The sequence below is a fragment of the Arvicanthis niloticus genome, chromosome 5, assembly GCF_011762505.2.
Source record: "Arvicanthis niloticus isolate mArvNil1 chromosome 5, mArvNil1.pat.X, whole genome shotgun sequence".
Classification (NCBI taxonomy): domain Eukaryota; kingdom Metazoa; phylum Chordata; class Mammalia; order Rodentia; family Muridae; genus Arvicanthis; species Arvicanthis niloticus.
Genome location: NC_047662.1, coordinates 54610825 through 54638760, shown reverse-complemented (window position 1 = coordinate 54638760; position 27936 = coordinate 54610825). Strand labels below are relative to the sequence as shown.

Here is a 27936-nt window from a genome sequence, read left to right as displayed (position 1 = left end):
GCAGCTCTTACATTCCTACTAGATTCTAAGCTTTTACCTCTCAGTCTGTTTTGAAACTCCTTGACCCTTCTGGCCTCTCAGCCCTTTGTATTACTCGAACACTGACAAATATAGAGACACATTTACTGTGTAGTATGAACTGTGTGATCTAAGACTTAGCATTAGCCATTTTGTATAGATACTCTGACCTTGGAATAGAACATCAGGCTATCCCAGACAAGTGCTTGCTTGCTATCTTGGTTTGTGCTGCTGTTTCTCCAGGTCTTGCATAATGCAGCTTTTCACTGAATCAGAAAACCACCAGTCCTTGGTGATTTTGTCTCTGAGCCATTTAAATCTCTAGGTCCTAGCTTTTGGAGGACCAAAAGATTTTGGGATGATGTCTTTTGTTAGACATCTTTCTTGTTTTAATCATAAGGAGGTCAAAATTTCTTGTCAGCAACCTACTTTATTATTGATAATGGCCCTCACTGATCTCTCCCAGAAAAGATTCTTTCACTTAATATGCCCCACTGAAAAAAATGTTTTGCCAGGGCCCAGTAAGTTCAGGCTACGAAGCAGAATGACATAATCATTTTTTATTGGTCATTTTAGTTATTTACATTTCAAATGTTATTCTCTTTCCTGGTTTACCCTCAAGAATGACATAATCTTAAAGGCCAGTTGCAAGTGACATTAATACCCAAGATAGCCAAGTTCTATGAGAGAACATTCCTGTACAAATGTTTAGTGGAGAATCCTATGTAAAAAGGTTAATATGGATACAGGAAAACTTTCCTAAATTGAAATGCTTCCAGAATTTGCCTTTCTGTGGTTACTCCTTACCATGTCCTGAGTCCAAGGTCAAAGTCCAACTGCTATAAGTAAATTATAGAAACTGCTTCCATAGCACCTGCTTAGCCTGCCTGTTGGGAGTCATCCTGCCATGCCCACTTTCAAATGGGCCACTTAGAGGCAGAGCAAGGCAAGGCAGCTGCAGATCTGAGAAATAGGAGAGCCTTTGGGTGGATATCTATACTGTCTTCACCACAGAATCACAGTTATTGTTATTTACCCATTTAAGCACATATAGATGAACCATGTCTACACTCCAGAAGAAAATGCACAACAACAAAAGGAGAAAAGAAAGAGGCAAAGTAAAGGTATAACTTTTATGATCATTTTTATGATGTATATATCCACTTAATCCATCCCCCATGATTCTTGCAACCACTTTCTTTTCTGGAGAAATCATTTTTCTCTGCATGTCTTCAGTTGAAAACCTGTGTCACTGAGCCAAGAAATGGCTTTCTATTTAATGAACCCATAACTTGATTCAATTTCCTTAGTCTCATTGCACAGACTCCTACAGTCACCTTAATTCTACCCACTCAAATGTGAGCAGGCACCAGTGTCTTCGTGAAGATGCCATTTCTTCATACTTTCCTCCTTCAACATCACAGTCTAGGAATTGCACAAAGGCGGTAACTGACTGGAGAAACGGTGACAGACACTCTGAATTGCAGACTTAGCTTCTCATTGACTGGGGGCTTGAAGGTAAATTTTTGGACAAGAGAAGTGATAAAAATGAACAGCTCAGACCTGGCCAGTTGTTCTCCAAGACAAGCTCGCTTTCCTGTAATTCAAAAAAAAAAAATTTAATTTACTCAGCTGGCACTAATATGTCCAGGGAATGGTGTCTCTAACTACCACTTGAAGAGTTTGAGTGGACACTAAAATTTTAGCCCCATAAATTGCATCTTCCTTTGCCTCCTCCAAAAACAGAAAGTGAAAGTCCAAGATCACAAATTGAATGCTTTCAGGGATCAACTCAAGAAAGCATGGCATAGGAGAATAGGAGAAGGGGCCTGTGTTGACTGGGAGTACGTGAATAACTGAAGTGCTTCTCAAACTCACATAAATATAAGAAATAGAGGAGACGATGGTGCAACAAATAAAAAATTAGAAGATACTTTTTAATCTTTAAAAGTAGATGCTACAGGAAAAAATGTTCAATAACTGTGAGTTATAATAGTACTGATATAGTCTGTGCCTGTGTGTCAAGCAATGTGTTTAACTCATCTCTGTTCTCTTCATCTTCATCTTACCAAGTATGCCTAGGCATATGATTGATAATTTGCTAAAAGAGAATCAGAATCAACTCTGTTGTAAATTCCCAAGATTCTTCTAGAAGAATTCCTCTGTCAGGAGAAACATGACCTGAAAGTCAGGAATCCATGCTCTGCAGCAGGCTCCACCAGACACAAATGTGTGACTTTGACTAACCCACTCATTTTCAAAGGGCTAAATCTTCCTCTCTTTACAAACATGTAAACAGTCTGTTTCCTGCCATGGCTCCTGGGCTGGTAATATTAATAGTTAGCCTATGGGGATAAACATGCTTTTAAAAGGATGAAAACAAAGACTACTCATTTTCAAATCTTTAGAATAAATCAAAGAATAGGTACAAGATCAAGAGTCAAAATAAACCTTTTCTACAGGGGAAAAGTTCCTGAACAGAACACCAATAGCTTATGCTCTAAGATCAAGAATCTACAAATGGGACCTCATAAAACTGCAAAGCTTCTGTAAGACAAAGGACACTGTCAAAAGGACAAAATGGCAACCAACAGATTGGGAAAAATCTTAACCACTCCTACATCTGATAGAAGGCTAATGTCTAATAAATAAAAAAAAAATCAAAAAGTTAGACTTTAGAGAACCAAGTAACCCTATTAAAAAAATGGAAACAGAGCTAAACAGAATTCTCAACTGAGGAAACTCGAATGGCTAAGAAGCACCTAAAGAAATGTTCAACATTCTTAGTCATTAGGGAAATGCACATCAAAACAACCCTGAGATTTCACCTCACACTAGTCAGAATGGCTAAGTTCAAAAATTCAGGTGATAGCAGATGCTGACAAGGATGTGGAGAAAGAGGGACACTCCTCCATTGCTGGTGGGATTGCAAGCTGGTACAACCATTCTGAAAATCAACCTGACAGTTCCTCAGAAAATTGGACATAGTATTACCTGAAGACCCAACTATACCACTCCTGGGTATACACCCAGAAGATGCTCCAACATCTAATAAGGACATACGCTTCACTATGTTTTTAGCATATGTTTTTAGTCCAATGGTTTGCTGTGAGCTAGAAGTTGGAAACAACCCAGATGTCCTTCACCAGAAGAATGGATACCAAAAAAATGTGGTACATTTACACAATGGAATACTACTCAGCTATTGAAAACAATGACTTCATTAAAATCTCAGGCAAATGGATAGAACTGGAAAATATCATCCTGAGTGAGGAAACTCAGTCACAAAAGAATACACATGATATGCACTCACTGATAAGTGAATGGATATTCACCCAAAAGTTCAGAATACCCAAGATTCAATTCACAGACCAAAGTGAGGAGCAGAGACTGAAGGAAAGTCCATCCAGAGACTGCCCCACCTGGGGATCTATCTCATATACAGTTACCAAACCTGGAAGCTAGTGTGGATCCCAAGAAGTACTTGCTGACAGGTGCCTGATATAGCTGTCTCTTGAGAGGCTCTGCCAGAGACTGACAAATACAGAGGAGAATGCTCACAGCAAACCATTGGACTGATCATGGGGTCCCCAGTGGAAAAGTTTGAGAAGGGACTAAAGGAGCTCAGAAGGTTTGCAGGCCTATTAAGGGAGCAACAGTGTCATCTTTCCAGACCCTCCAGAGCTCCCAGGACTGGACCACAAATCAAAGAGTACACATGGAAGGACCCATGGCTCCGGCCACATATGTGACAGAGAATGGCCCTCTTGGACATAAGTGCAAAGAGAGGCCCTTGGGCCTGAGGGTGATTGATGACCCAGTGTAGGGGAATTTCAGGGAGGGAAGACAGGAGTTGGTGTGGGTGGGGGGTAGGGAAGCACCCGCCCAGAAGCAGGAACACGAAGTATGGGATAGGAGGTTTCAGAAGGGGAGACCAAGAAAGAGGACAACATTTAAAATATAAATAAAGAAAATATCCAATTAAAAAAGTAAACCTTTTCTCCTTTCAAATGTTGTATGCCAGTTGTGCTGCAATGACAGACAGCTAACCACCACTGCCTGATGAAAACCATGGTTGGGCCATTTCACATCATATAACACACTTGAATTCCATCAGTACTAAAATGAGAGAAATGATCCAGGATTTAATTAAAGTTCTTCCCAGCATAACTCCTATAAATCAGTGATTTAATATATTAAGGTACAAAAGTCGTCTGTTAGCATAAAGCTGCCAGTGCTTTTTTCAATAGACAGGCAGTATTTGAAGTTTCAAGAAGGATTGTTCCATCTCTCTTAATATTTCACAGATAACAACCCAATGCCTACTTATATTTGCCAAGAGGACAGATATCTAAATTTCCTGATATCTAAATTTCCTTCGTATAGGGATGCTGCACATAGGAAGTAGAAAAAAAAAGCAGGTGGGAAAGTTGACTCCTATCAAAGGTCAGAGCGAGGCAGAAAATCCTGGAAGCTTTTTTCACAATGTTAATCCAAGAGACAGTTTAGGTTTCTACGGTCTGCACAGCTTAACTTGTTTTCTGTAGGAAGCCGTGGTCAGTGGCTCCATTCCAAGATGGCGCTGGCCTCGTGTCTTCCCACTTGTAAACAATTAACTGCGCAGTTGCAAAAGGCAAAAGGCGCGCCAAAGTCACTGGCCAATCCCGAGGCATAATATTGGGTGGTGAGCGAACAGCCAATCAGAAGTGAATACGTCAATCTAGGCTGTATTTAAGCTAGGCCCCTTCCGCATCTCAGTCCTTCCGCGTCTTTCCGCTTTACCGTGACAAGAAGTAAAGTCCTCGTTTTGCAGTAACTACCCGAATTGCGTCTCTCGTATTTCTCTCCCATGGGTGAGGGAGGACATGGGAGGTGCGCGTAATAGTTTTCATTGTGTCACACTAGTGTGAAAGTCTTTAGGCAACTGAACTTTTTTCCCACTCCATCAGAAAGAGATGTTGAAAGCAAGGCAGATCTCACTGCCTTCTTCAATAAATTCTATATCATGTGTCCTGGTTCTTCAGTGCTATTCCAATAAAAGACTGCAATACTTTCCCTCACTTCAAGTTCTGGTTGGCCTTGTGGTTTAAATAGGTCACCACAATTCAGTAGAAGTCATGATGTGACAATTCATAGACTAGACCTTACCAGGCCTGTGTGTTTCTGTTTTTCCTCTTGGAATATTCTCACTACCTTATTATCTGACAGCTGGTTTGTTAAATAAAGGAAAAAATGGAAATAATACTAATTTTTCAGGTGCGGCCATGATAGATTTACATGTAACCAGCTCAGCTTTCACACATGTAAGATCACTTATCTCACCTGTATACAGGTGAGTAATACCTGTAAAGTAATGGATTAAATCTACTTGTTATGCAGCAAGACACTGGTATACATGAACTCAGTGAATCTTATAGTAAAAGGAACTGTAAACGAGGAGGTGAGTTACAATCTAGTTGAAATCTAGATCTGGACTAGAAATAGCCCAAATATGCTAATTCATATTCTTGGATTATATTGAGTTTGTTTATAGGAATAAAGAAGATACCAATCCATTTCCCTCCAATTATGGATGGACAGATTGGAATACATGAGACAGTGTGCTTGCTAGTGAAGTCTGTAATTAAGAGAGTATACCCAGAAGATGCTCCAACATATAACAAGGACATATGCTCCACTATGTTCATAGCAGCCTTATTTATAATAGCCAGAAGCTGGAAAGAACCAAGATGTTCCTCAACAGAGGAATGGATACAAAAAATGTGGTACATCTACACAGTGGAGTATTACTCAGCTATTAAAAATAATGAATTCGAGAAATTTTTAGGTGAATAGATGGAACTAGAAATTATCATCCTGAGTGAGTTAACCCAATCACAAAAGAACACACATGGTATTTATTCACTGATAAGTGGATGTTAGCCCAAAATCTTGGAATAGCAAAGACTCAACTCACAGACCACATGAAGCTCACGAAGAAGGAAGACCAAGAGGGGATGCCTCAGTTCTACTTAAAATGAGTAACAAAAATACTCAAGGGAGGAAATATGGAAAAAAAACATGGGACAGAAACTGAAGGAAGGGCCATCTGGAGACCATTCCACCTGGGTATCTATCATGTACAGCCACCTAAGCTAGACACTGATGTGGATGGCTGGAAGTGCATGCTGTCAAGAACATGATATAGCTGTCTCCTTAGAGGTCTGTCAGAGACTGACACATTCAGAGGACAATGCTCACAGATAACCACTGATATGATCAGGGGTTTCCCAATGGAGAAGTTAGAGAGAAGACTGAAGGAGCAGAAAGGGTTTATGACCCCATGAGGAAAGCAGCAATGCCAACCAACCAGAGACCCCCAGGGTCTAAATCACCAGCCTGGGAGCACATAGGGAGGGACCCATGACTCCAGCGGTATATGTAGGGGAGGATGGCCTTGTCGGGCATAGGTGGGAGAGGAGATCCTTGGTCCCATGAAAAATGAACACAGAGTGGGGCGTGGGGGGAAATGTGAGGGTGGGGAGCGGGTAGTGGGGGAGGGTAGGTGGGGGCACAGGCTCATAGAAGCATGAGGAAGGGGGATGCGATAGGAGGTTTCTGGGTGGTGGGAGGAAGTGGGGTAAGGGGATAAAATCTGAAATGTAAATATAATACCCAATAAAAAAATAAATAAAATGGGTCCCACACCAAAAAAAAAAAAAAAAAAAAGAGAGTATAAAATAATTCCTAACAGCAAGGCACCAGTGAATCACGTTGTTTTCCTCTTTTTATTTCAAAGCTAATAAAGATGGAAAGATATTTTCACATCAGAGGAGAAGTGAAGGGTGCTTTATTCAAACTACAAAGAAAATAATCCACTTCATTTTCTCTTGCCCCAGAGGTTTCTTCTGCCTTTTCAGTCATGAGTCTCTTACAATCCCTCTCACTGCAATTACAGCAAACACCAGGTAAAACATCTTGTGGCATTCACAGAGAGACATAGTCCCTTCATTTCAGAATTTTATGTCAGAACCAAAAAACAAGAAAAGATTTATTAGTGGAAATGACATGTCAGAAACTGAGTGCTGTAATATAAAAGTTGAAATTATTTAACTGAAAAGACTAAGGCATTTTTATTCCTTATACCACCTCTTCTATGAGTGAATTATGTTAGGTAAGGACTTTTATAATTCGTAAATTCATCTACTAGATTATAAATAGAAAACTAAAATTATAACAATAGAAGACCTTGCCAGAGATTGTACCTAGAGCAGAATCTCACTTAGTCAATAATGTGTCATTTAGAATTATTATCTCATGTGTGCATTTTGATAAGTAGACCACCCCTCTGCCTGGCATCTTTCCATGTCCTTATTAAAGCTCAAGTTTATTTCCAAGTGAGAGAGCACCCTTTTAAAATAACATGGAGAAAATTAAAACTCAATAAAGATGACAGCTATGCAGGTTTCTTGGTTTTTGTTTTTGTTTTGATTGTTTGCTTGTTTGTTTGTTTGTTTGTTTTTAACTGGAGACAAAGGGCTGGGATTCTGTTCTTAGTGTTGGAATAAACTTATCAAAGGAAGCTTATGCAGGGTAATCTGAAGCTGTGATGTTGCAATGTACTCTGGCATTCAAACACTACAGTATTAGACCACACGCTGAATAGAAATGTAATCATCAAGCCAGCTGCAAAACCTGAAAACTACAGTGTTGACTTGTCTAGAAAACATGCTGTTGCAATAGTGGCATAAACATTATAGAAGTTCTCAAGCACCGCCTTACTGGATTTAAGGCCCACTCCATGTCGGGAAGGCATATCAGACACTTGTTGGGTAGCCATCAACAGTAGACTAAATAGGCCACAGGCCTATAAGAAAAACCAAATACTACTAAAATTCTGCTAAAAGAACACAGCAGTAAGATAACTCCTTATGATATTCTGTTGTCCCTAGAGGTAAGTCCCTTGCTCAGCTATCATAAGAGAAGCTTCCTTTTGTAGTAGGTGGGAACTAACATAGAAACTCACAACTGGTCAAAGTGCGAAACCTAAAATATTTTTTGAAACCCTCTGTCTTAAATGGGATGTCTTCATCAAATCCCTACCTTCAAGGCTCAGGGCACTATGTGGAAGAGGAGGTGGAAAGATTACAGGAGCTCGAAGGGATGAATGACTCCAAGCAAACAATGTCTTCCAGACAACAGGACTGATGTATGGGGTAGGTTCCATGACAACAACAGATGGACAAGATAAAATAAAATCAATGGTAACATTTTGTTTCATTTTGCATTGTTTAGGCTATTTATTTTTTGTTGGTCTTGCTGATCTTTGCCTTGTATAAGTGTTTTGCTTGTATAATTATGATTTCCTCTTCTTATGGATTTAATTGTGTGTATGTATATACGTGAGTGTGTGTTTCTTTTGTTCTTTCTTAAATTCTTTGTGTGTGTCTCTATGTTTCTTTTGGTTTTGTTTTCAACTCTGTGTATGTGTGTTTACCTGATTTCTTATTTTCTAAAGACAGTAAAGTGAAGAAAAGGTTATAGAGTTGTTGAGAAGGTAGGTAGAACAATTGAGAAATTGGCAAAAAAAAAAAAAAAAGAGGACACTGTGATATATTATAAAAAACTTTTAATTAAAAAAAAAAAAAACAAAAATTGATTCACAATGGACATGCGCATCTGGAGCCATCCCAACTAGAGCACAGAAGTATAGTGACTAGAGGATGGAAAATATACACAGGAGTTTTGAATTCTCTCCTGCATGTCACAACTCACCCATTGAGAATGGCAGAAAGGATTCTCTCTTCTTAAACTGTCCATTCTCCAAAAAGTGGTCTGGATTGAAGGTATCTGGTGTGGTCCACTCTCTAGGGTCCCTGTGCAGTGCAGTTAGGTTGGATAGAACCATGGTACCCTAGAAATGACAGCAGAAAGTAAAGGCTTAATGAAGACTCCCGCACAGATAGGTGATTCTCAAGCTTCATCGTGTGAGATACTTGACAACCTAAACTTTCCCACTCTACCCAACTTACGTGCTATTCCTCGAGTACAAGTGGGTAAACTACACTTCATTAAAGGACATGCCTACTAAAAGTGGTTAGTATAAGTCTGATAAGATAACCAAAAAACATTCATGGGAAGATAATGAACCTGCTGCTCAATTAAGATCACAGCAGCTATGTGACATCTCCTTCATTTCTGATTCTCCATTATTTTCCATACATTATCAAAGAGATCACATCCTATCTCACTACAGTTAGTCAAAGACCCAGAGATGTATCAAAAAGCATCCCTATCAAGGCATGTGCATGGCCCAATATCCAGAGTCAAAGTGAGCCATTCCTTATTGTTGCTTAATCATCAGCAAAGCTGGTCCACTCTCCAAATGTCTCTTGATTCCCTTACCTCCATTCCAGTTTCCCACTGCAACCTTAGTGTAGACTGCCATCCATTCCCTCTAGACTCTTGCAACCAGTCAATATCTATGATTCTGTTTCCCAGTTTGACTGCTGAATGGGCTGTGCATATGACTTAGTTACATTGCCCATCCATTCATTCAAACTTGAAAAGTGGGCTTCTCATACTCTTAAATCAAAGATTCATCTTGTGTACCACCAGAGTCAATGTTTATTGTTTTTCTCTCACTAGTCTCCTAATACAGTAGCCTTCATTTATGATCTCAAACAGGCCATGTTCTTATGCTTCTTGCTTTGAAAGGAATACCCCTTTCCATTTTGGCCTATGGTTAATTCTTGACTCTTCTTCAGTTCTCAGCTCTAATATTTCTTCCTCCAGAAGCACCACTGATGCTTTTTAGCAGTTGCTTCTCACTCCAACTTGTCAGTATCACAGAGAAACAGAATTATCTCTTCCCAATAGTCCTCATAGTTTATGTGTAGGGTCTCCTATTATTCAGGTATCCCTAGTTCAGACTCAAACTTTATGGCTGTTTAATAAACATTACCTTGATTAATTAATAATAATTTCTATCTTGAATATAAGGCTAAATATATGTAATCTATTTTTTCCATATAGAGCCTATGAATTGGGTTGAATGAATTTCGCAGAAGCTGAAGCTGTAATTGTGTAGGTAATGTGCCTGTACTGTGGTAGAAAGTGAAGTCAGCATTGAAATAGGCCTATCTGCTTCAAGGCCATGGTTCTCTGTCTCCTTTCAACATAGTCAACTATATTTCTCAGTATCTAGAGAGTTAATGATATATTCTGTGGAAAAGGGTAGTTTAGCTATTGGAAGTTAAGTGAATGGACAGAAAACTGCAAAGAGCATTGGAAAAATTCAGACCAAACTTCAAGCTATGAATTGATCAATAGTAAAGGGAACAGTAAACATAAGGAGAGCTCTCTACTTCAGCCACAAAGGTCCTTTGCCACCATTAGAACAGAAAGATGCTGAAGCATCCCTTAGGAAACAAAGCCAGGTCTGGCCCAAATACATCTGATCTAAAAATCTTCCCTTCTAGACTCCTCATAATAGATTTGCATATCCACTAATACACCTGGAAGGTTTTAGAAAAAGTAAACTTTTCTTCCCGTTGAAATGATTTCTTAGGTCAGGAATTCACATCACTTTTTAAGTTCAGATGCCCAAGATGATGGCAGAGATAAACTGGAGGGTCAGAAGCTGGGAAAGTATGTACCTTTGGCAAGTTAAATCCACCCAACTTGGTGTCAACTGCCACTTCCCTGGGAACATTCAAGGGGATGATGTTGCCTAGTCTCTGCACTTCATGGATTACAGCATTGGTGTAGGGCATGGAGTCTCTGTCTGCCAGGTTTGGCTGTCTTCCTTGGCCAATCACTCTGTCAATCTCAGCCTGCAATTTTTCTGAAAACAAAACAAAACAAAACAAAACAGAAAATTCTATTAATTTTAAAACTTTAATGCTTTTTGTCTAACCATATAGAAGCTGTCTCTGAGATCTCACTTGGTTTTATTTCATCTTAGTATCTGGGATATAAAGAAATAAAAGTTTCTTCAACCTTTCAAAAAGCTGTTTTATAAAACTATAAATTTAATAACTTCCTTTGTGCTGGCAACGTAATCATAAAATTTGATGTACTCGGAACTAAATATCTCAGATATGCTCATAGGAGTATCTAATCAGGCTTCAACAAACAAGTGGCTTCCACAAACAAGCACCATTCATTAAGAGGGTTAAAAATCAACATGAATGTAGTCCCTATAGTTCTATAGCTTGGAATTTCACAGATCAAGGCACTATAAGTTTTCTTGTCTTGTAGACAAAATTTTCTGTCTCATAGGTGCCAAAGCTTTCCTGTATTCTTATGCCACAAGGAGAAGGAAATCTTTCTGGTGCTTCTTTTGGAAAGGCACTAATCTGCAGAACAATCACATTGAGAATTAGAGTTGAACAGGAGTTTGGCAAGGAGGACACAAATGTTCAGACTATAGCACATCTGTAAAGTCTAATTTCTTAAGGAGATATATCTGTGTGGGCCATGGACAGCAGTCTGTTGCTGGACACACTCTGGTGAAGATGATTAAATTCTTTGAGCTTCAGTTTTCTTCTGTGATTAGTGAGAATAAGTCTGCTTTATCTTGAGAATGTTTTGAGATTTACACAAACTTGAACAGCAATAAATGATTTATTCTGCAAACTGTCAATATGACTCCTCTTTCTCAAGAGTAATAGAGTTTGAACTAGTTTTATTTGATTGTCTGGCTATACATTTCATTTTAAATGAATTTGGAACTTTACACCCTTTACTGTTGCTCTAGTTATGAAAATTAATTTCATATAAAATCCATATAATATAAAATTTATTGCTATCACCATGCTGACTTTTAAGGCAGGATTCCACCTATATGACAAGGATCACTTTGAACTCTCAACACACCAGTTTTAAACCTGTCAAGTATTGAAATTAATGGTGTGGGCCACCAATTACAGCTCTTCTCACCAGTTTTACATGAGTAATTTATTAGCATTTAATATGTTTATGTTGTTGTACATGTTATTGCTGGAACTTTATCTTTGCAAAAATAGTCCATGTCCATGTTACAAATACTGTTTTCCCTCTCTCTGAATTCTCCCTTTTGTGTGGTACACAGTTTGACTATTCTTTCAGTTAGATAGTAGAGTATTTATAATTTGGGATCATATTATTTAACTTAGCATAGTGTCCTGAAATAACACAGTGTCAGAATTCATTTTCTGGAATTGGAGGGTGGCTCAATGGTTAAGATCACTTGCTGCTCCTGCAGAGGACCTGTGCTTGGTTCCCAGCACATATATGATGGCTCATAGCCTTCTGTAACTTGAGTTCCAGGGATTCTGATGCTTTCTTCTTACTTCTGCAGGTATAAGACAAACATGTAGTACACATACACAGGCAAAGTACTCACACTCATAGTATAAAATAAATCAAAAAATTAAAAAGAACTTCTTATCTCTGACTAAATTTTCTTTTGATCTCATGTATAGCCAATACTTTATTTATTCATTGCACTTTGGTGCACTGGTTTTCACCATCTTTTGACTACTATGGATGTTGTAAAATGAACATGATTATAAATGTATTATATTAATCTACTGATATTTTGGCATCTTATTTTCATGAGTCAAATGTTTAATCTAAGTAAGTTATTTTTTTTTTTGGTGGGGGGGCTTGAGACAGGGTTTCTCTGTGTAGCTCTGGCTGTCCTGGAACTCACTCTGTAGACCAGGCTGGCCTCGAACACAGAATTCTGCCTGTCTCTGCCTCCCAAGTGCTGGGATTAAAGGCGTGTGCCACCACTGCCCAGCCGTAAGTTAATTTTAAATTAAAAAAAATGTAGTCTCAAGACAGCTGTATGGCTGACAGGGTTGAACTACCTATCCTAAATTAAACCTTAGGATCTACATGGTGAAAGAGACAACGGAATTCTACAAACTGTCTTATGACCACTGCACTTGTACTATGGCATTTTCCCACATCCCTTAAAATGTAACCAAAAAAGTTCAGTATAATTACAGCATAAAATACATTCAGAAAAAATGTATTTTAAATGGTGATTCAAGATGCATATAGGTAAAGATAGTTACATATTAGTACATATTTCACACTCATAAAGAAATAAAGTTAACCCAGGGGAGATAACTAAGATGGTTAAATAATTGCTTTGAAAGCTTCAGGACCTAAGTTTGGTCCCTAGAATCCATATAAAAAAGTCAGATGTGATGGCAAAATCTAGTCATCCTAATATGCTGGAGATGTAGATACAAGTGGTTATTTTTGTATTACAGGCCAATGAGAGAACTTATCTTTTTTTCCTTAAAAAAAAGAAGTTAACAATACTTCTGAAGAAGTTGGTTTGTGGTCTCAACATGCATAAGCACATAAACACATATATACATCCACATAGAGTCACTCACCCAAAGATGAAATAAAGATAATGGACAAATTTGACTTCATCTTATTGGTAAAACTCTTAATCATTTTGGTTATCAAAATGGACTAAATTGACTTTATAAATGAATAAACTGTGAGCTACAATTTTATAAGAAAAATGTTTCATGATATAAAAAAAAAAATGGTCCTACACAGCACCAGCTAAACTCTTCTAGAATGTAGAGAAAGAGAAATTATGGCACAGACCATCCTTTGTCATGGACAACAGAGAGTGGAGAGACATTTAAATAATATACAAAGCTCAGTGATGGAGAAACATTGCTCATCTCTGGAGGGAGAAATCGGCAATACCCCAGTTAGTAAATTTATGGAGAAATGTGAAGCACCTTAAACAGGAGGAGCCTTGCAAGATCCTTCCAGATTTGGCAGAAATTGAAACAGTAAATTTTTGGCAGATGCAAGACTCATTGTCATGATATAGACACAAGAATAAAGACAACAACAAGATAGGACATGTTCTACGGGAATGCTACCATGCAGGGTGGGTGGGGTTGAGGATAGACAGAGAGGAGCTTATCACATGACTCCAGAAACTTGATTAATGCATTTACACAACATCCAGGGAAAATAGGAATGTGTTGCTAAAAAGGAAGGAGGGAACCTGTGGATGCTCTTAGGGTAAAGTCACTCTTTGCTGGAATTTACCACAGTGTCACTTCCTTTCCTTTCTTTGTTCTACTCTCAACTCCTTGAGAGATGAACCCATCATAATCCTGATGAAACATGTGGAGAATATGATTCTTTCAAAGTGCACATTACCTCCTAGGCCTTTCCTCTCCTCTTCATGCCATCTTCTGGTCCCATCTGAACCACAGATTCCAGAAGCATCACTCCACTTTGTCCAGGTGCAGTCACCACACACTCACCTTGGACTTCTGGGTAGAGGGCCATGCAGAGCAGAGCCCAGCGCAGTGTTGTGGATGTTGTCTCTGTTCCGGCAAAGAAGAGGTCCAGAGTGCTGCAGATGAGGTTTTCTTCATTGAAACTTGTAGTAGTCTTGTCTGGGTACTGGAAAAGGCAGGGTGTGTTTGTTGATTCAGAGGTTTTAAATTTGAAAAGATTCATATAAAGTGACACTCCATTTGACTGCCTCATGAAGCATTTTCCTGTCCCAAGTGCTACAAGCTAACTAAAGCATTATGGCACTTGGGTGGATGAAAATCACTGCAACCATTTCTTCTGATTAATTTTAAGATAACCTTTGTCCAGAGATAAGAAAATGGGATAGAAAAATTACATTTGTCTTCTAGTATCAGCCACTTCACTAAGTAAATATGTGGCCTAGGGGACTCACTCAACATTTCTTTTCATTAGGTTGATAAGATGAGAATAAAAAAACACACCTTAAAATGCCGTTTCAATTATGTGAGATACCACAGGTAAGTAGTCAAGACCCAACAAATGATTTTGTCGATACCAGAAAGAATCAAATCAGCTCTCTTTGTTCACTGCTTGTCTGCTCCAACTAGTAATCTTTTCAGGGTAAGACTTTTCTGATGCCATCAGTTATTTTTGATGACACGGCATCATCTTTACCAGCTTCCTCTAGAAGCATAAATTTGTTACAATTGCTCTTAATAGTGATGGTCTAACACCTGTGTATGACAAGTAATTATTTGTCTCTAACTCCGAGGGAAAAAAGTAAACATTGATTTTATCTACATTATCCAAAACATATGAAATTAAAGAGAGGATAAAAAATTTACTATTCTGCTCCTGGTCAGAGAAGGAACCCAGTTTATTCTAGCTTATACCACTAATCCAGTGATATGTGCCAGTAAGAGGCCTGGTGAGCTCAAGTCTGTATATTTTGTGATATGTTTTGGATCTTTAGTGAAATTTCAGAATTACTACAGGCTCATGTTTTAAATTCTTGGTTCCTAGTGGTCTGAAGTATTTTGGAGGTTTTATAAAATTGCGGGGGGGTCGGGGTGCTATAGCGGGATGCATCCAGTCACCAATGGTAGGATTCTTAAGGTCCAGGCCCCAGATCTTGCCTTGTTCCCTGCTTCTTAATGTATCATTATGGGGCCAGAGTTCACCATAGGCTTTTTGCTACCTTAAGCTTAGCTTCTCTAACATTCCTTCTTTGCAGTGATAGACCCAACTTCCAAACACTGTGAGCCAAAACAAATCTCTTGTGATGCTTTTGCCAGGTATTGTCTTAATGATGCAAAAGTAACCACCACGACAAACTGGCCACTGTCTAGCCTCTTGTGTATTACTGGATGTTTATTATGGGAGTTAGAAGGCCTCATCCAAACATTAGAGTTCAACTTCAGCATTCAGCTGAATTTTGTTTTGTCTTGCAGGGGTGAGTGAGATGCAGTCAGTAACTGTCCCTAGAAACAACTTGTAACACAATTGTACTCTGGAGCTTAACTGGAACTTTCATTTATGACACAGATCATTTACATATGGATAAAAGCTAAAAGAGAGATATGTAAATATAGTATCTGTCATTATCATGGTCTCCCAACACAACAAATGGCTTAGAATGACCCTAATAATCCTAAATAAATGCTACCATATACTTCGTAAGTACTATATCCTTTTTATTTAATTTCCCTGTAGTGTGGTAAGTAATTATCCACAGATGTGCATCTCTTCATTTATGTGCATATTACTTGATACTCCATAATAAACCTTGTAAGTGTGAATTATTTTCAAAAACAGAGATTATACTGAATTATTCTTATAAGAGGGAGCTCAGGGTTCAGAATCAAAGTGACGAAATATAAAGATGGAAGCAGTGATCAGGGAGAAATTGATGCTACAGTCTTGGCATTGAAGATGAAGGAAAGAGACATAACAAAGGGATCTGTGTCCTATAGAATCAGATCTGAGTTCTCACTATTTCTATACAAAGCTTTCCTGGCCAACAGTCATACAAGGATCATACAGTACTGTAATGGAACATATTTGTGCCATGTGAAACCAATGAGCTCAAGGAAACACACTGCAGAATCAACCAAAAACCATTAAACTGCTGCTGCTTCTGCAAAAAGACAACACAGCAAGCATCTTTCCCACCTTTGCCATTTCCTTGAGGAAAGCATCAATGAAGTCTCTCGGCTTATCTGGATCCCAGTCTCTCCGGTGAATATTAATAATATCAGAAACAAACGATTTCAGTTTTCGCCAGTTTCTGAAAAGTTTTTGGTGTGATCCAGGAAGATACTGAAGTATCTTTGGAAAAATATTGTAGAGCTGATTGGAAAAAATAAGACAGTCAGTTAGACACATGGTGCCACATTTCAAAACAGTCTTGTCTTTCCTTTTGTGTCTTACAGTGGGATAATGGAGCCTTCTTGACTCCTGTTTCACTCTCTATATATAGCCCCACCCTCCACAGACATTTTAATTTTACCAGAAAAGGACTTTAACACCCAAAACTGAATTGAAGAAGAGGCTCCAATTATAAGACTGGGTTTAAGAGAACATGAAAATCAATTAATTGTATATATTCTTGTTAAAATAGGAACAAACTAAAAGGCATAAGGATAGTAAGGCACATCACACTGCACTGGTGCTGTGCTAAAGATCCTTCATTATTTAAAGAGGACAAAATTAATTATTCCAGATGTCGGATGTTTAAAGCTGTTGATTTTATTTAGATGAGTTTATTTTGTTTTATGTGTTTATGCTTTGCATGATTCTGGTACCCACAGAAGGCAGAAGAAAGTATTAGAGCTCCTTGAACTGAAGTTATGGGTTGTTGTGACTCACTGTTCACTTGGTGGGAAGTGAACTGTGGTCCTAGACAAGACCAGCTAATACCCATAACTACTTAAGCCATTTCTAGCCCAAACAATGATCAAATTTTAAGGCAAAGACTAAAGTGATAGAAAATTATAAATGTGTAGTCAATTTATATTTGGGGATTTTAAATGAGAACATTTAATAAGTTAAAACATGAGAAAACTCAGATAATTTTAAACTATAAAATAATGCCAAATTAATCCTCATAATTTAATCATTTAAAAATATTTATTTTATTTTAAATTATGTATGTGGGGGGCAATTAATTCAGGAGTTCAGGAGGCTACTGAAGCCAGAAACATTGGGTCTCCTGGAGTCACAGGTTTTTTGGCCATCCAACATGAGTGCTGGGAAATAAATTTGGGACTTTGCTGGCCACACTTGGCTTCGCATTCCATGGAGTAGGCATAACCTTTTATCACCCTAATATGTAAATAAGACAAATGATGGCTATGTTTTCAATACAACTCTGATAGACACTAGACATTTACCCATATAGACTCAGCAATAACACAAACAAAGGGAAGCAAAACCCCATACATTCCCTTGCCCTTCTCCTTCATGTATTTAAATTAAAGTCTCTAATTTTGGATGAACCACAAACAAAGTTGATCAACATCTTTTTGCTGTTGTTCTTTTTCTATGTGATCCACTATTCTTTACACATTTAGCAGAATGTTCTCTTTATTTTCATTAAGAAATTTTAAATTTAAAAACGTTTATATTTATTTATTTATTTATTTATTTATTTATTGTGTGTGCGTGTGTGTGTGTGTGTGTGTGTGTGTGTGTGTGTGTGTGTGTGTGCATGTGTGTGTACCTATGCTCACATGTTACGGTACATATCTGGAGGTCTGAGGACAACTTGAGGGACATAGCTTTATCTTTCTACATTGTCAATTCCCAGAATCAAGCTCAGGTTGTCAGATTTTGCAGCAAGAGCCTTTATATGCTGAGAAATTTTACTTAGCACATTTATTGATTACTTTCTCTCATGCATTTATCAAATTATTATTATGCCTTTATTTTTAGCAATAGAATTTCTTTTCTTTAGTTTCATTTTCATTTTTCTTTTGTATTCTGTGCCTTCCTTATTTATATCTTGAATTTCTCTTATTGGCTTTAAAAATGATATGTATATTTTACATTTTTATACATATTTACTCTTTTTACATTTACTTTTGAACATTTTTATTATTGATAAATCTATTTTTGTCTCTGTCCTTCATTTTAGTTTTACCTGGTAGATAACACTCTTTTCCTTCCTTCTTCTTCTTTCTTCTTTTAAATTATTTCACCTATTTTTGTCCCTCTCCCATTTCCTTCAAGTATATCATTAATTTATATGTTTAACACTACAATAAATTAAATACCTTTGAAATTTCATAGCACACTCAGTAGTTTTGGCATTGTTTCAATTCATTGGCCTTTGTGATATACTAAAGTGCTGCAATTGAATTTATGTGTGTTTTTATATTTTGTAAGACACAAAGTTGTTGCTACAAGAGTTTGTTTTCACCTCACAGAGTAGTACTGTAGATTAACTTTGAAGACTAGCTCCATTAGAGGAGGCTGTAAAAAGTTCCAGAAGTGGTAACCAAACTAATGATTTCAAAAACTGAAACAAGAAACATGATAAATTGGGGCAACAAGACTCCTGAATTTACAAGTCAGGAGGTGAGAAAGATCTGGAGACCTAAGTGGGGTGAAAATAAAATCCATGTCCACTTGATATGAAAGCAAACTGAGGGAGAATGGGATCAAGTTGATTTGCTGAGATGAAATAGTTAGTAAAATAATATTGACACATGTAAGAAGATATCATGATGACACCCATTGTTATTTACTTAATCTAATTGAAAACCATTTTGAAATATAAAGTTGACAGAACTCCATTGTACAAGAAATAACTCTTCTATTTTAGAAGGAAATTTTAGCCCATTAGATGGAATAACCAGCACAGATATAGTAGAGACATTGGGAGTTTGCTCCATAACTCCAGGTAAAGGCAGTAGTAGTGGGTCATGTATATTACTGATGTGTGACTGGATGTTTGTGGACCCTTGTTGGAGTTGATTCATATGTGTGAGTGGTCATAATTATATTTTTCCTACTGTTATATGATCTTTCAATTTTCAAAATTAAAGCACTTTTCAAAACTGAAACAGTTAAAAAATTTAATAATGACATGTAATTGAAGCAAGAACAAATTGTCCATTGAGAACATGAAATTTAAACATATACAAATGTATGGACTATCAACACAACTGCAAGGAAATATATGTGGGTAACCTTATGAGTTAATTTTTTTTAAACGGTCTTTCATAGATAGAAATATGGCTGAGATAACAGTAAGCTGTAGGAAATGTTTGCACAACTCTAATGATTAAAGAGACAAGAATTTGGACAGCTGGGGTTAAAGGATGAAGGGCAAACTTTATGTTACAGTGTTACACATTAAGTATTGATTGAAATAAAAATAGGATCTACTTTTGAACTTAAGGTTATTTTTTATGTGCTAATGCAAATTCAAGACAAACAAATGACTGGATTCAGGTGAACACTTGAACTAGAATATCAACTGCAACCTTATTAACAGTATCACTAGTCTGGAATCAACTCAAAAGCCCAAATATTGAGAAAGGATTAATATCAGAAAGTCACACACTTTTCTCAAACTTATCAGTTAACAAAAAGCAGCATACACAGAAGAATGTCAAAGAACCTGAACTGGAAATAGGATGATGTTTTCCAACAACAACAGCATTCACACATACACAGTCATCCTGCAAATGTTGGTACTATTATTTTCATGTACAAGTTTTGTGTATTATCAAAACATTGAAATTAACAGAGATTTGAATACATTTGTATAAAACTCAACTTTATGATAAAAAATTAATAACTGCAAAAGCTCTAAAATATAAAAAGAGGAATCTATCTGTTTGAATTAATCCCATTCTAACATCCTGAGATTTGAGAGTGCTTACCTGGCACATTATTGATGACTCCAAACACACAGCCTCATCAAGTAGCTTCAGCACCTCCTGAAACTGACTGTCATGGTACTCAAAGCGCTCTCCAAAAGTAATAGAGCAAATAATATTGGAAACTGCATTGTTGATATTGAGGTGAGGATCAAAAGGCTGTCCTGGAGGTGGGAAAAGAGAAAGTTGGGCCATTTAAAGATATTTATGTTTGTATTGTCTATAAAGAAAACAATCTTTCAGCTGTCCCTTCCCAGACATTAATGCTGGAGAATGCAGAGAATGAAATAAAGGATGTGCTTCTGCCACAGCACATGCACAGGGCTGGCATGAACCAAGGTTTCTGTCAATGGCTGTAAAGTCAGATTGATTACCAGGATTTCCAGTCAGCAAAGTGATTAATAAACCATTTCATTTGCTAGCTACAGTCCTCTAGGTCAAGGTCATAGTTATAAGTTTACTGTGGAGTCTTCAGTGGCTAGGCCCAGGATAAACTCTTAGGCACACAATAAGAATTTATTCAACAAACATGCTCTGTGAAATGCCTACCTCCCTCCTCTCTTATGGCCTCCACGAGATGGTGGGCCTCCTCCTGTATTCGCTGCTCTAAGCTCTTCTTTCCCAAGCCAAAGTTCCTCAGTGTCATCAAGGCGAACCTTCTTTGCTCCTTCCACGTCTGGCCACTGGAGAAGATCAATCCTGGAAAGAGGAGAGTCTGCATTATGGCATTGTGTGTCTCATTTAAAATTCCCTGACAAACTGGATGGACACATGCAGGATGAAAAGGAGGGTTACTAAGGCACTTGGCAGCTATCTAGAGAGACAGTCCCAAAGCAATGGAGCTAATATTTACAGATTACTTACATAATTTGTTTAACATTCTTTGTGTATTATGTGATTTAGTACTTTCAGAATGCAGGCCCATTCTAACTGATGCAAAAACTGAGACACAGGGATAAATTATACTTTATAAAGAAATATAGTTAGTAGATAGAAACTTTTATTCATGTTTCAGTTTCTCCAGATCTGAAGATTATACTCTGATCACACAAATTTAGAAATTTATGTTTGTTGTGAATTGCTTTTAATGCTTTGTCTTAATTCAGCTCCCAAAAGCCATGCTTCCATACTTAAGGGTTCCTGCCCCCAGCTTGCTTTGATTGGTAATAAAGAATTGCTATGCAGCCAATGACTAGGCAGGGAGACAGAGGCAGGATTTTTGATTCCACCAGCAGGGGACCAAGGGAGAGAGGGAAGAGAGAAGAATCTCCATGACTCCAGTGAGACAGATCAGATTTAAGAGCTGCATGAGAAAAGTCATCCAACAATGTAGGTGGAAAGGGCATGCAGCCCTATGGAGGAGGGGAGAGACTGCCCAGAAAGTAATTGGGTAGCAAAGGTAAAATATGGATTTAGAAGGTGTTACGCCAGGAATACCAGAGTGAATGTGTGTAAGCTGCAGGGAGGTTTAGAAGTGCCCAGCTATTGAGCTAGGAAGTCCTATTAAAAATATCTTTGTGTGTGCATATCTTTTATTCGCAAATCCAGAGAGATCTTGCAGGCCTGGTAGAGGTACAGTGTGCTAGACTTGCTGGAATCCAGACCGGTTAACTAATTCACTGGTACACATGTGAAGTTGAATAACAGTAATACACTCATGGATAATACAAGACACATGATGTAAGAAAGCTTTATGGACAATGTTCTAGAGAAAATATACAATAAAAAGTGAATAGATGACTCAAGAAAGTAGGAAGGATGAGTACCCCACACAGAGAGAGTCTAGAAGCAGGGAGGAAGATCATTCTGGTGTATTCTGCATCTACCAACTTTCATGGCATGTACAACGCTATGCTTCCCTCAGTTCTGTAACTTTCAGAGAAATCCTCAAATCCTTTTTATTCTCCCCATGAAATAAGTTAATACACTTGAAGTCTGATAATGACTTTCTGATTATTTTTGAAATGAAAATAAGTATTCACACCAGCCTGTTATAGTATTGACCAGAAGGCTAAAGACCCCTTCTGCCATCACTTTATTGATTGAGTATGAGGAGTTATAAATAAGAAGAGTATCACCAGGAGGAAGGTAACTGGTCTATTTTTCTATGGCAGGGGGTTGGAGTGGGAGAAAGGAAGTGAGATCACAGTGCGTCTGGCTGGATTTACTAACAAAGCATCAAGAGTTGGTGTTGAGGACACATGGTTTCTCCTGAATCTAGAAGGGAGACACTGTAAGTCCTCCTATGAGTGTGGCATCCTGCTTCTGTTACATATGACAGTTGGTTTATGGTAATATTGCCAAGTTACAGCCTTTATCATGTCACAAAAATAATAAAACACATCACATCTTGATCAAGAAACTTACCATTATTGTTAAAGAGATGTTTTCGGAGAAGAGTGACCGGGCGATTCAGAAAATTGTGCTCCATTTGAGTAAAGACTTCTTTGATTAAGGGCATGCCAGTTATAACCACTGAAGGTATGTTAGCAAAATCCAGGCTTAAAACATTTCCATATTTCTTCACAAACTGAAAAATATTACAGTAGTCACAGTTGAGCCCATGTCTGTGTGTCCAAATATGGCAGGCATGTGTGGAACCAATGGGACTAATGCTGAGTCGTCTGTGAGGACTGTGTGGGGGGAAAGGAAAGCAAGCATCTTCTTCTGAAGAAATGTTTAGAAATTTTTACTCATAATGCAGTAAGTTCAATTTTGATACACAATAAGAATACAAATTTCCTTGCAGAAAATTCCAATAAATTCAGCAAATCTGAATTAGGTTTGCAGGTACCCTATGTCCCTAGGAGAAGACATGAGGATATGTGTAGCAAAAATAGGAAAATTCTCTTACCTGAGGCATCCTGAATTCTAATAAAGGCAAAAATATAGTTTATATGACAGTCCAAAGATCAAGAAAGCTCTGTACATGTTTAGTGTAGTTTTATAAAAATCCTTATTTAGCCAGAGAATAATGCCCTCAAAGATCTACTATGTACAGAAGATTTCTGTGTAACTGATGTAATTAACTCTGAGTGAACTGTGTGCATTTGTGTGTGGAGGAGACATTTCAATGTGCTGGAAATGTTTCTTCTCTACTTTTTTCTTCTCCTCACTACTATTAGAATTTCCTCCAAAAACTTCATTCATGTACTCAGTCAATATGAATTAAATTATCATTAATGAGTTCCTAGACTAAGTTATGAAACCATAAGCATTTTAAATCAACATTTCTATTCTGAAGCATCCTAGATGCCAGTGAAGGCCAGCTAACTATGTTCATAATCTGCCAAAGGTTGAAAGTATATCTTTAAAGTTTGTTGTAGCAAGCATGGAATTATTAACAAATTAAACTATCTGTTTAACTTAAAGAGACTGTGCCCTCCTCATACCATGCTAGATATGGAGAGTGTAATAAAGGCAGAGCCTGGGCTGGAGACTTCCCTGCACCTCTGGAGCGACATGAACATGTTGGTTCTGTGCATCACTGTCTATGGACTCTTGGGGAAGTTGCTTTATCTTTTAAAAATTAGAACCTTAGTTATGAAAGGTAAATAATTATCCCTCCCACATTGGGTTCTGTAAGGAAGAATGAAAGTAGAAATGGGAAAGTCACCCTGTTTTCTCATTTTAGACACTCACCCACCCTCCACATTGTTGAGAAATTAGCAAGCTTTATATTCAAAAAGTGTGAGGCACAAAATCATGATGATGAGAGGAAAGTACAGTGTAGGTCTCTGGTCATGGACACCCACTTAGTAATTACTCACTATTACTCACTTAGTAGTAGATTGGCATTTTTTATGTCTTATCACATCAGCTTTATAACTCATCACCATAATGAACATTTTCCATCTTCCCCAAAAGACAAAAAAGTTGTAAATGATGCAGTGTAGTCAAGAAATCAAAGCTGTTGTCTGTCAGAGGGAATCCCAAGATATTATGTAAGATTTGAGGAAAAAAGACATGACCTTGAGATATCCAATGATCTCAGAATTTACTGAGTGTAACAGAGTGGGAAGCAGGCATGAGTGTGAGAGATGGAAATTTCAAGTGGAAGGAGAAGAGGGAAACAGAATAGAAGAAGTGAATGTCCATGATGATGTGGAATGTTCAAGTCTGTGAAAATTGAGTTGAACCACTGAGTATGAGCAGTATCAAAGTTTCTTCCCCATGTACACTCCACAGTTAGCTTTTTGGAGACCTCACTTCTTCCTTTTGTTCTTCTAAGTCATGTGTAGCTCTAACAGTGGTTTTAAACAGAAGGGCTACTATCCTCCGTTGTCATGTTTGTGCATGCACACTCTACAGAATTCGTCACAGAGCCCTCATCCTATATAAACCATTTCAAACAAATGTAATGTCTTGATTTCATCTTGGAATCTTACATACACATTACAATACAGCCTGTATGCAGCCTTTCTTTAATTTTTAACCAAGACTCCTGTTTTAAGTTCATTTCATCTCTAGAAAAACTTTCCCAGTGTTGCTACTAAGGACAGACTCAAAAACTGTATGTCTTTTCTTCTAGAAGATGTAAGTAATGTACACATAGAAATGTAGATCAATTTTTAACTTTATCTTCATGAATGTCTCCATGAGTTTTTTTAATCCTTTCAAGAAAGATTTATTGACTCATAATATTGACAAACTAGTCCTTGGAATAACTAAAAATTTGGTTTACGTTAAGATAGTTCTAACTGGTAATGGGTGCCATCTGGATCCTACGCTTATTCTTGAGGTAGAAACAGCATCTAAGACAGTGGTTCTCAATTTGTGGGCTATGACCCCTTTCACAGAGGTTACCTTAGACCAACAAAACAATTATGAAGTAGTAACTAAAAAGTGTCATTCTTGAAGTGGGGGAGGTCACCACAATATGAGAAAATGTATTATAAGATTGGAGCGTAAGAAAGGTTGAAAACCACTGTTCTAAGACATGGTACTAAAGTTAATGTCTTCTTTTCAGAAGCACAAGCTCTTTGACTACATATATTCCTAGCTCAAAGATGAAACAGCCCCTTCTTACCACTAATCAAGATAGACAGGCCAGCTAATTTCTTGGAGTTCTAACCTTTGACTCTCAAGTGTGCCAGATTTGTCTGTAGTTGTTTCATGTGGGTTAGAAGATGCAGAGGACTTCTCAGAAGATGCCATGCATACTTTCCATTGTGCAACATTGTTTGTCATTTAAAAGAAGTTTTAACTTGATTAAAATAATGAAGCTCAGAATGATAAATAACCTACAAACTGGAAATAACAGAAAAAAATAGCAACAGAGTGAAATAGGAGGCATAAGATGTAGCAAAATCAATAGCAGACAAAAACTCTGCTATAAGCCTACAATGTTCAAACAGCAAGATTCAGCAGAGTGAATGTTCCAAATAAAGAAAACTAAGACACTAAGATTAGTGAGACATGACATTGAGCCACAAATCTCGAGAAATGTGACCTTGAAAGACTTCCCTGACATTTTTTAAACCTAAGAAATGTCAGAGATACACAGAGAGAAGAGAGAAAAAAAGTGTTCCAATTTACCCTGCTACCAGTAGAGGTGAGAAGGGCTGATAATCTGAATTTTTTTTAGTTTTTAATATAAATTTTTAATTTTGAGAATTTCATACACAAATATGTATTGACATCATTCTACCCTTCTCTCTTTAACTTCCAGTCCCTTCAGAGTCATCCCTCCCTCCTTTTCCTCAGATTTATGACCTCTTCTTCTTTAATTAGTATTGATTTTTAGCCAACAAAGCTCTTGTCTAGGAAACTCGAAACAGAATACACATGAAAACGTTAGGTGTGGTGGCACACACCTGTAATCCTAGCCATGGTGAGCTGGGAAGTGGAGATAGATAGATTCATGGGACTCTGGCCTAGCTTACATGGTGACATTCCATACCATGACTGACACACAAATCCCCAGTCTCACACAAAAATGTGATAGGCATCTGAGCACTTGAGATGTCCTCTGACCTCCACACACGTGCACACATGCATGCACACACCAGCACAACACATGTACCCCTCTCTGAATGAACACACATTCCTACATACACAAAATATTAAGCTGGAAACTGTGGGAGGCAGGTACTAGAGCTCCTTCCTGTGAACCCGCTGGTGGATGTGGAGGTTGGAGCTCCGGCTGAAGCCCTTCCCACACTTGCCACAGTGGTAGGGCTTTTCCCCAGTGTGCACTCTGAGGTGGATTCGAAGGTCTGAGCTCTGGCTGAAGCCCTTCCCACATTCATAGCACTGGTAGGGCTTCTCTCCAGTGTGGGTGCACCGGTGGATGTGGAGGTTCACATCTCTGGCTGAAGCCTTTTCCACACTCCCCGCCCTTGTAGGGCCTCTCTCCCGTGTGGACGCGTTGGTAGATATGCAGGTTTGATCGCTGACTGAAGCTCATACCACACTCCTCACACTCATATGGCTTCTCTCTGGTGTGGACTCTCTGGTGGATGTGCAGCTTTGAGCTCTGACTGAAGCCCTTCCCACACCTGTCACATTTAAAAGGTTTCTCACCCGTATGGACTGAATGATGGACAAGCAGACTTGAGCTCTGGTGAAGCCCTTCCCGCACTTGTCACACTTGTAAGGTTTCTCATCCATGTGGACTCCTTGATTTGGAAACACACTTGAGCGTGGGCAAAGCCCCTCCCACAATGCTCAGACCAGCTGAAGCCCCTCGCACAATACGTGCGCGCGCGCGCGCGCACACACACACACACACACACACAACCCTCGACTGGTACTGTAACCAATATCCGACATCCCATTTCTTAAATCAACATGATGTATTTATCAAGATAAATTATTATGTCATCAAATTTACCTTAAAATATTTACAAGAATTAAAATCACAGACAGCATGTTATCTGGCCATAAAATCACACTGGGAATCTTTCATCGGCAGATAACAAGAAAATCTGCAACTATTTGTAATCTGAACACCTAAACTCTGGGTTAGTAGGTTGTCAGCATCAGCCTTACAACCAGGTCCAATATTCAGTCCCAGGAAGCAGCAAGAAGTGTTGTTGTCTCTTCTTACCTGCTGAAGGGATAGGTGGGGCTGCTCGGGGTCCAAATGGAACAAGCAACCCAAGATGGGCAGGCGCCATGGCCCTGGAGGGTAGTTCTTGGGGCGCCTGTTTTTGAGGAAATCAGCCAGGAACAGAAAGGTCACAGCAGCCGGCAGCAAAATCCGGAGACAGAGCGAGGTCCAAATGACAGCCACTAGAGGGCCCGCTGCAGCAAGCATGGCTGGTATTCTAGCAAGCTTTTAGGGGAATGAGAATCTGAATTGGGGCAGGTCCCCACCTCTGCCAGTAGCTCCCAAAGTGGGCCAGCCCTGCGGTTAAACCTCCTTGTCCCTACAGGGCACCGCCCATTTCTCCCCTGCAGACTCTTCTGCCCAGCTCTGATCACTTCAGCCCTTTTGGCCAGACTTTGCTTCTCAGCTCCCTAAGCCTTAACTGAGCTTTGTTCCCAGAGCTCTTTCACTTTTACCCTGTCTTCCAAAGGATCCAAACAACTCCCTGGCCCCGCTTCAAGGCTCTTGGTCACGCCCTTTCCCTAGTTACAAGTCTTCTCTTCAGACTTTGGAATCTATTCCTGTGGGAGTGGGGTGGGGGGTTGGGTGTAGGTGAATTCCGGCAAGAAGCCACTGGAACAAGTCAGGACAAAGAAGCTAGTTCTAATGCAAAGTCTTTCCCTCTGGTTCTCAGGCTTGTGATTTGCATGTAGCCCAGAGAAT

General features: G+C 38.5%; 1 protein-coding gene across 2 annotated transcripts; it reads right to left on the bottom strand.

Annotated features, from left to right (window-relative positions):
• Nucleotides 1-563: 563 nt before the first annotated feature.
• Nucleotides 564-27699, bottom strand: LOC117709292 (cytochrome P450 2J3). 2 transcript variants are annotated; one of them, XM_034503580.2, is made up of 9 exons: nucleotides 27232-27699; nucleotides 22548-22710; nucleotides 20730-20879; nucleotides 20184-20344; nucleotides 16465-16641; nucleotides 14298-14439; nucleotides 10656-10843; nucleotides 8773-8911; nucleotides 564-1615 (listed from the first exon to the last, which is right to left on the bottom strand). In XM_034503580.2, exons 1-9 carry the CDS (start codon nucleotides 27439-27441, stop codon nucleotides 1437-1439), a joined length of 1509 nt encoding a protein of 502 aa, XP_034359471.1. In that variant the 5' UTR covers nucleotides 27442-27699; the 3' UTR covers nucleotides 564-1436. The 2 variants fall into 2 exon arrangements, with proteins under 2 accessions (XP_034359471.1, XP_034359472.1); XM_034503581.2 differs by lacking the exon at nucleotides 8773-8911 and having other exon boundaries at nucleotides 1361-1615; nucleotides 27232-27585.
• Between the last annotated feature and the right edge of the window lie 237 nt (nucleotides 27700-27936).

What these genes read in the sequence shown, in the direction of transcription:
- LOC117709292 (XM_034503580.2), bottom strand. Translation starts at nt 27,441, where the DNA reads ATGCTTGCTGCAGCGGGCCCTCTAGTGGCTGTCATTTGGACCTCGCTC. An exon ending in CCCACCTATCCCTTCAGCAG is followed by an intron (nt 22,711 to 27,231) that starts GTAAGAAGAGAC and finishes AATATTTTTCAG; the next exon opens with TTTGTGAAGAAATATGGAAA. An exon ending in CTTTCTGCCATTCTCAATGG is followed by an intron (nt 1,616 to 8,772) that starts GTGAGTTGTGAC and finishes TTTGAATTACAG; the next exon opens with GAAAGCGAGCTTGTCTTGGA.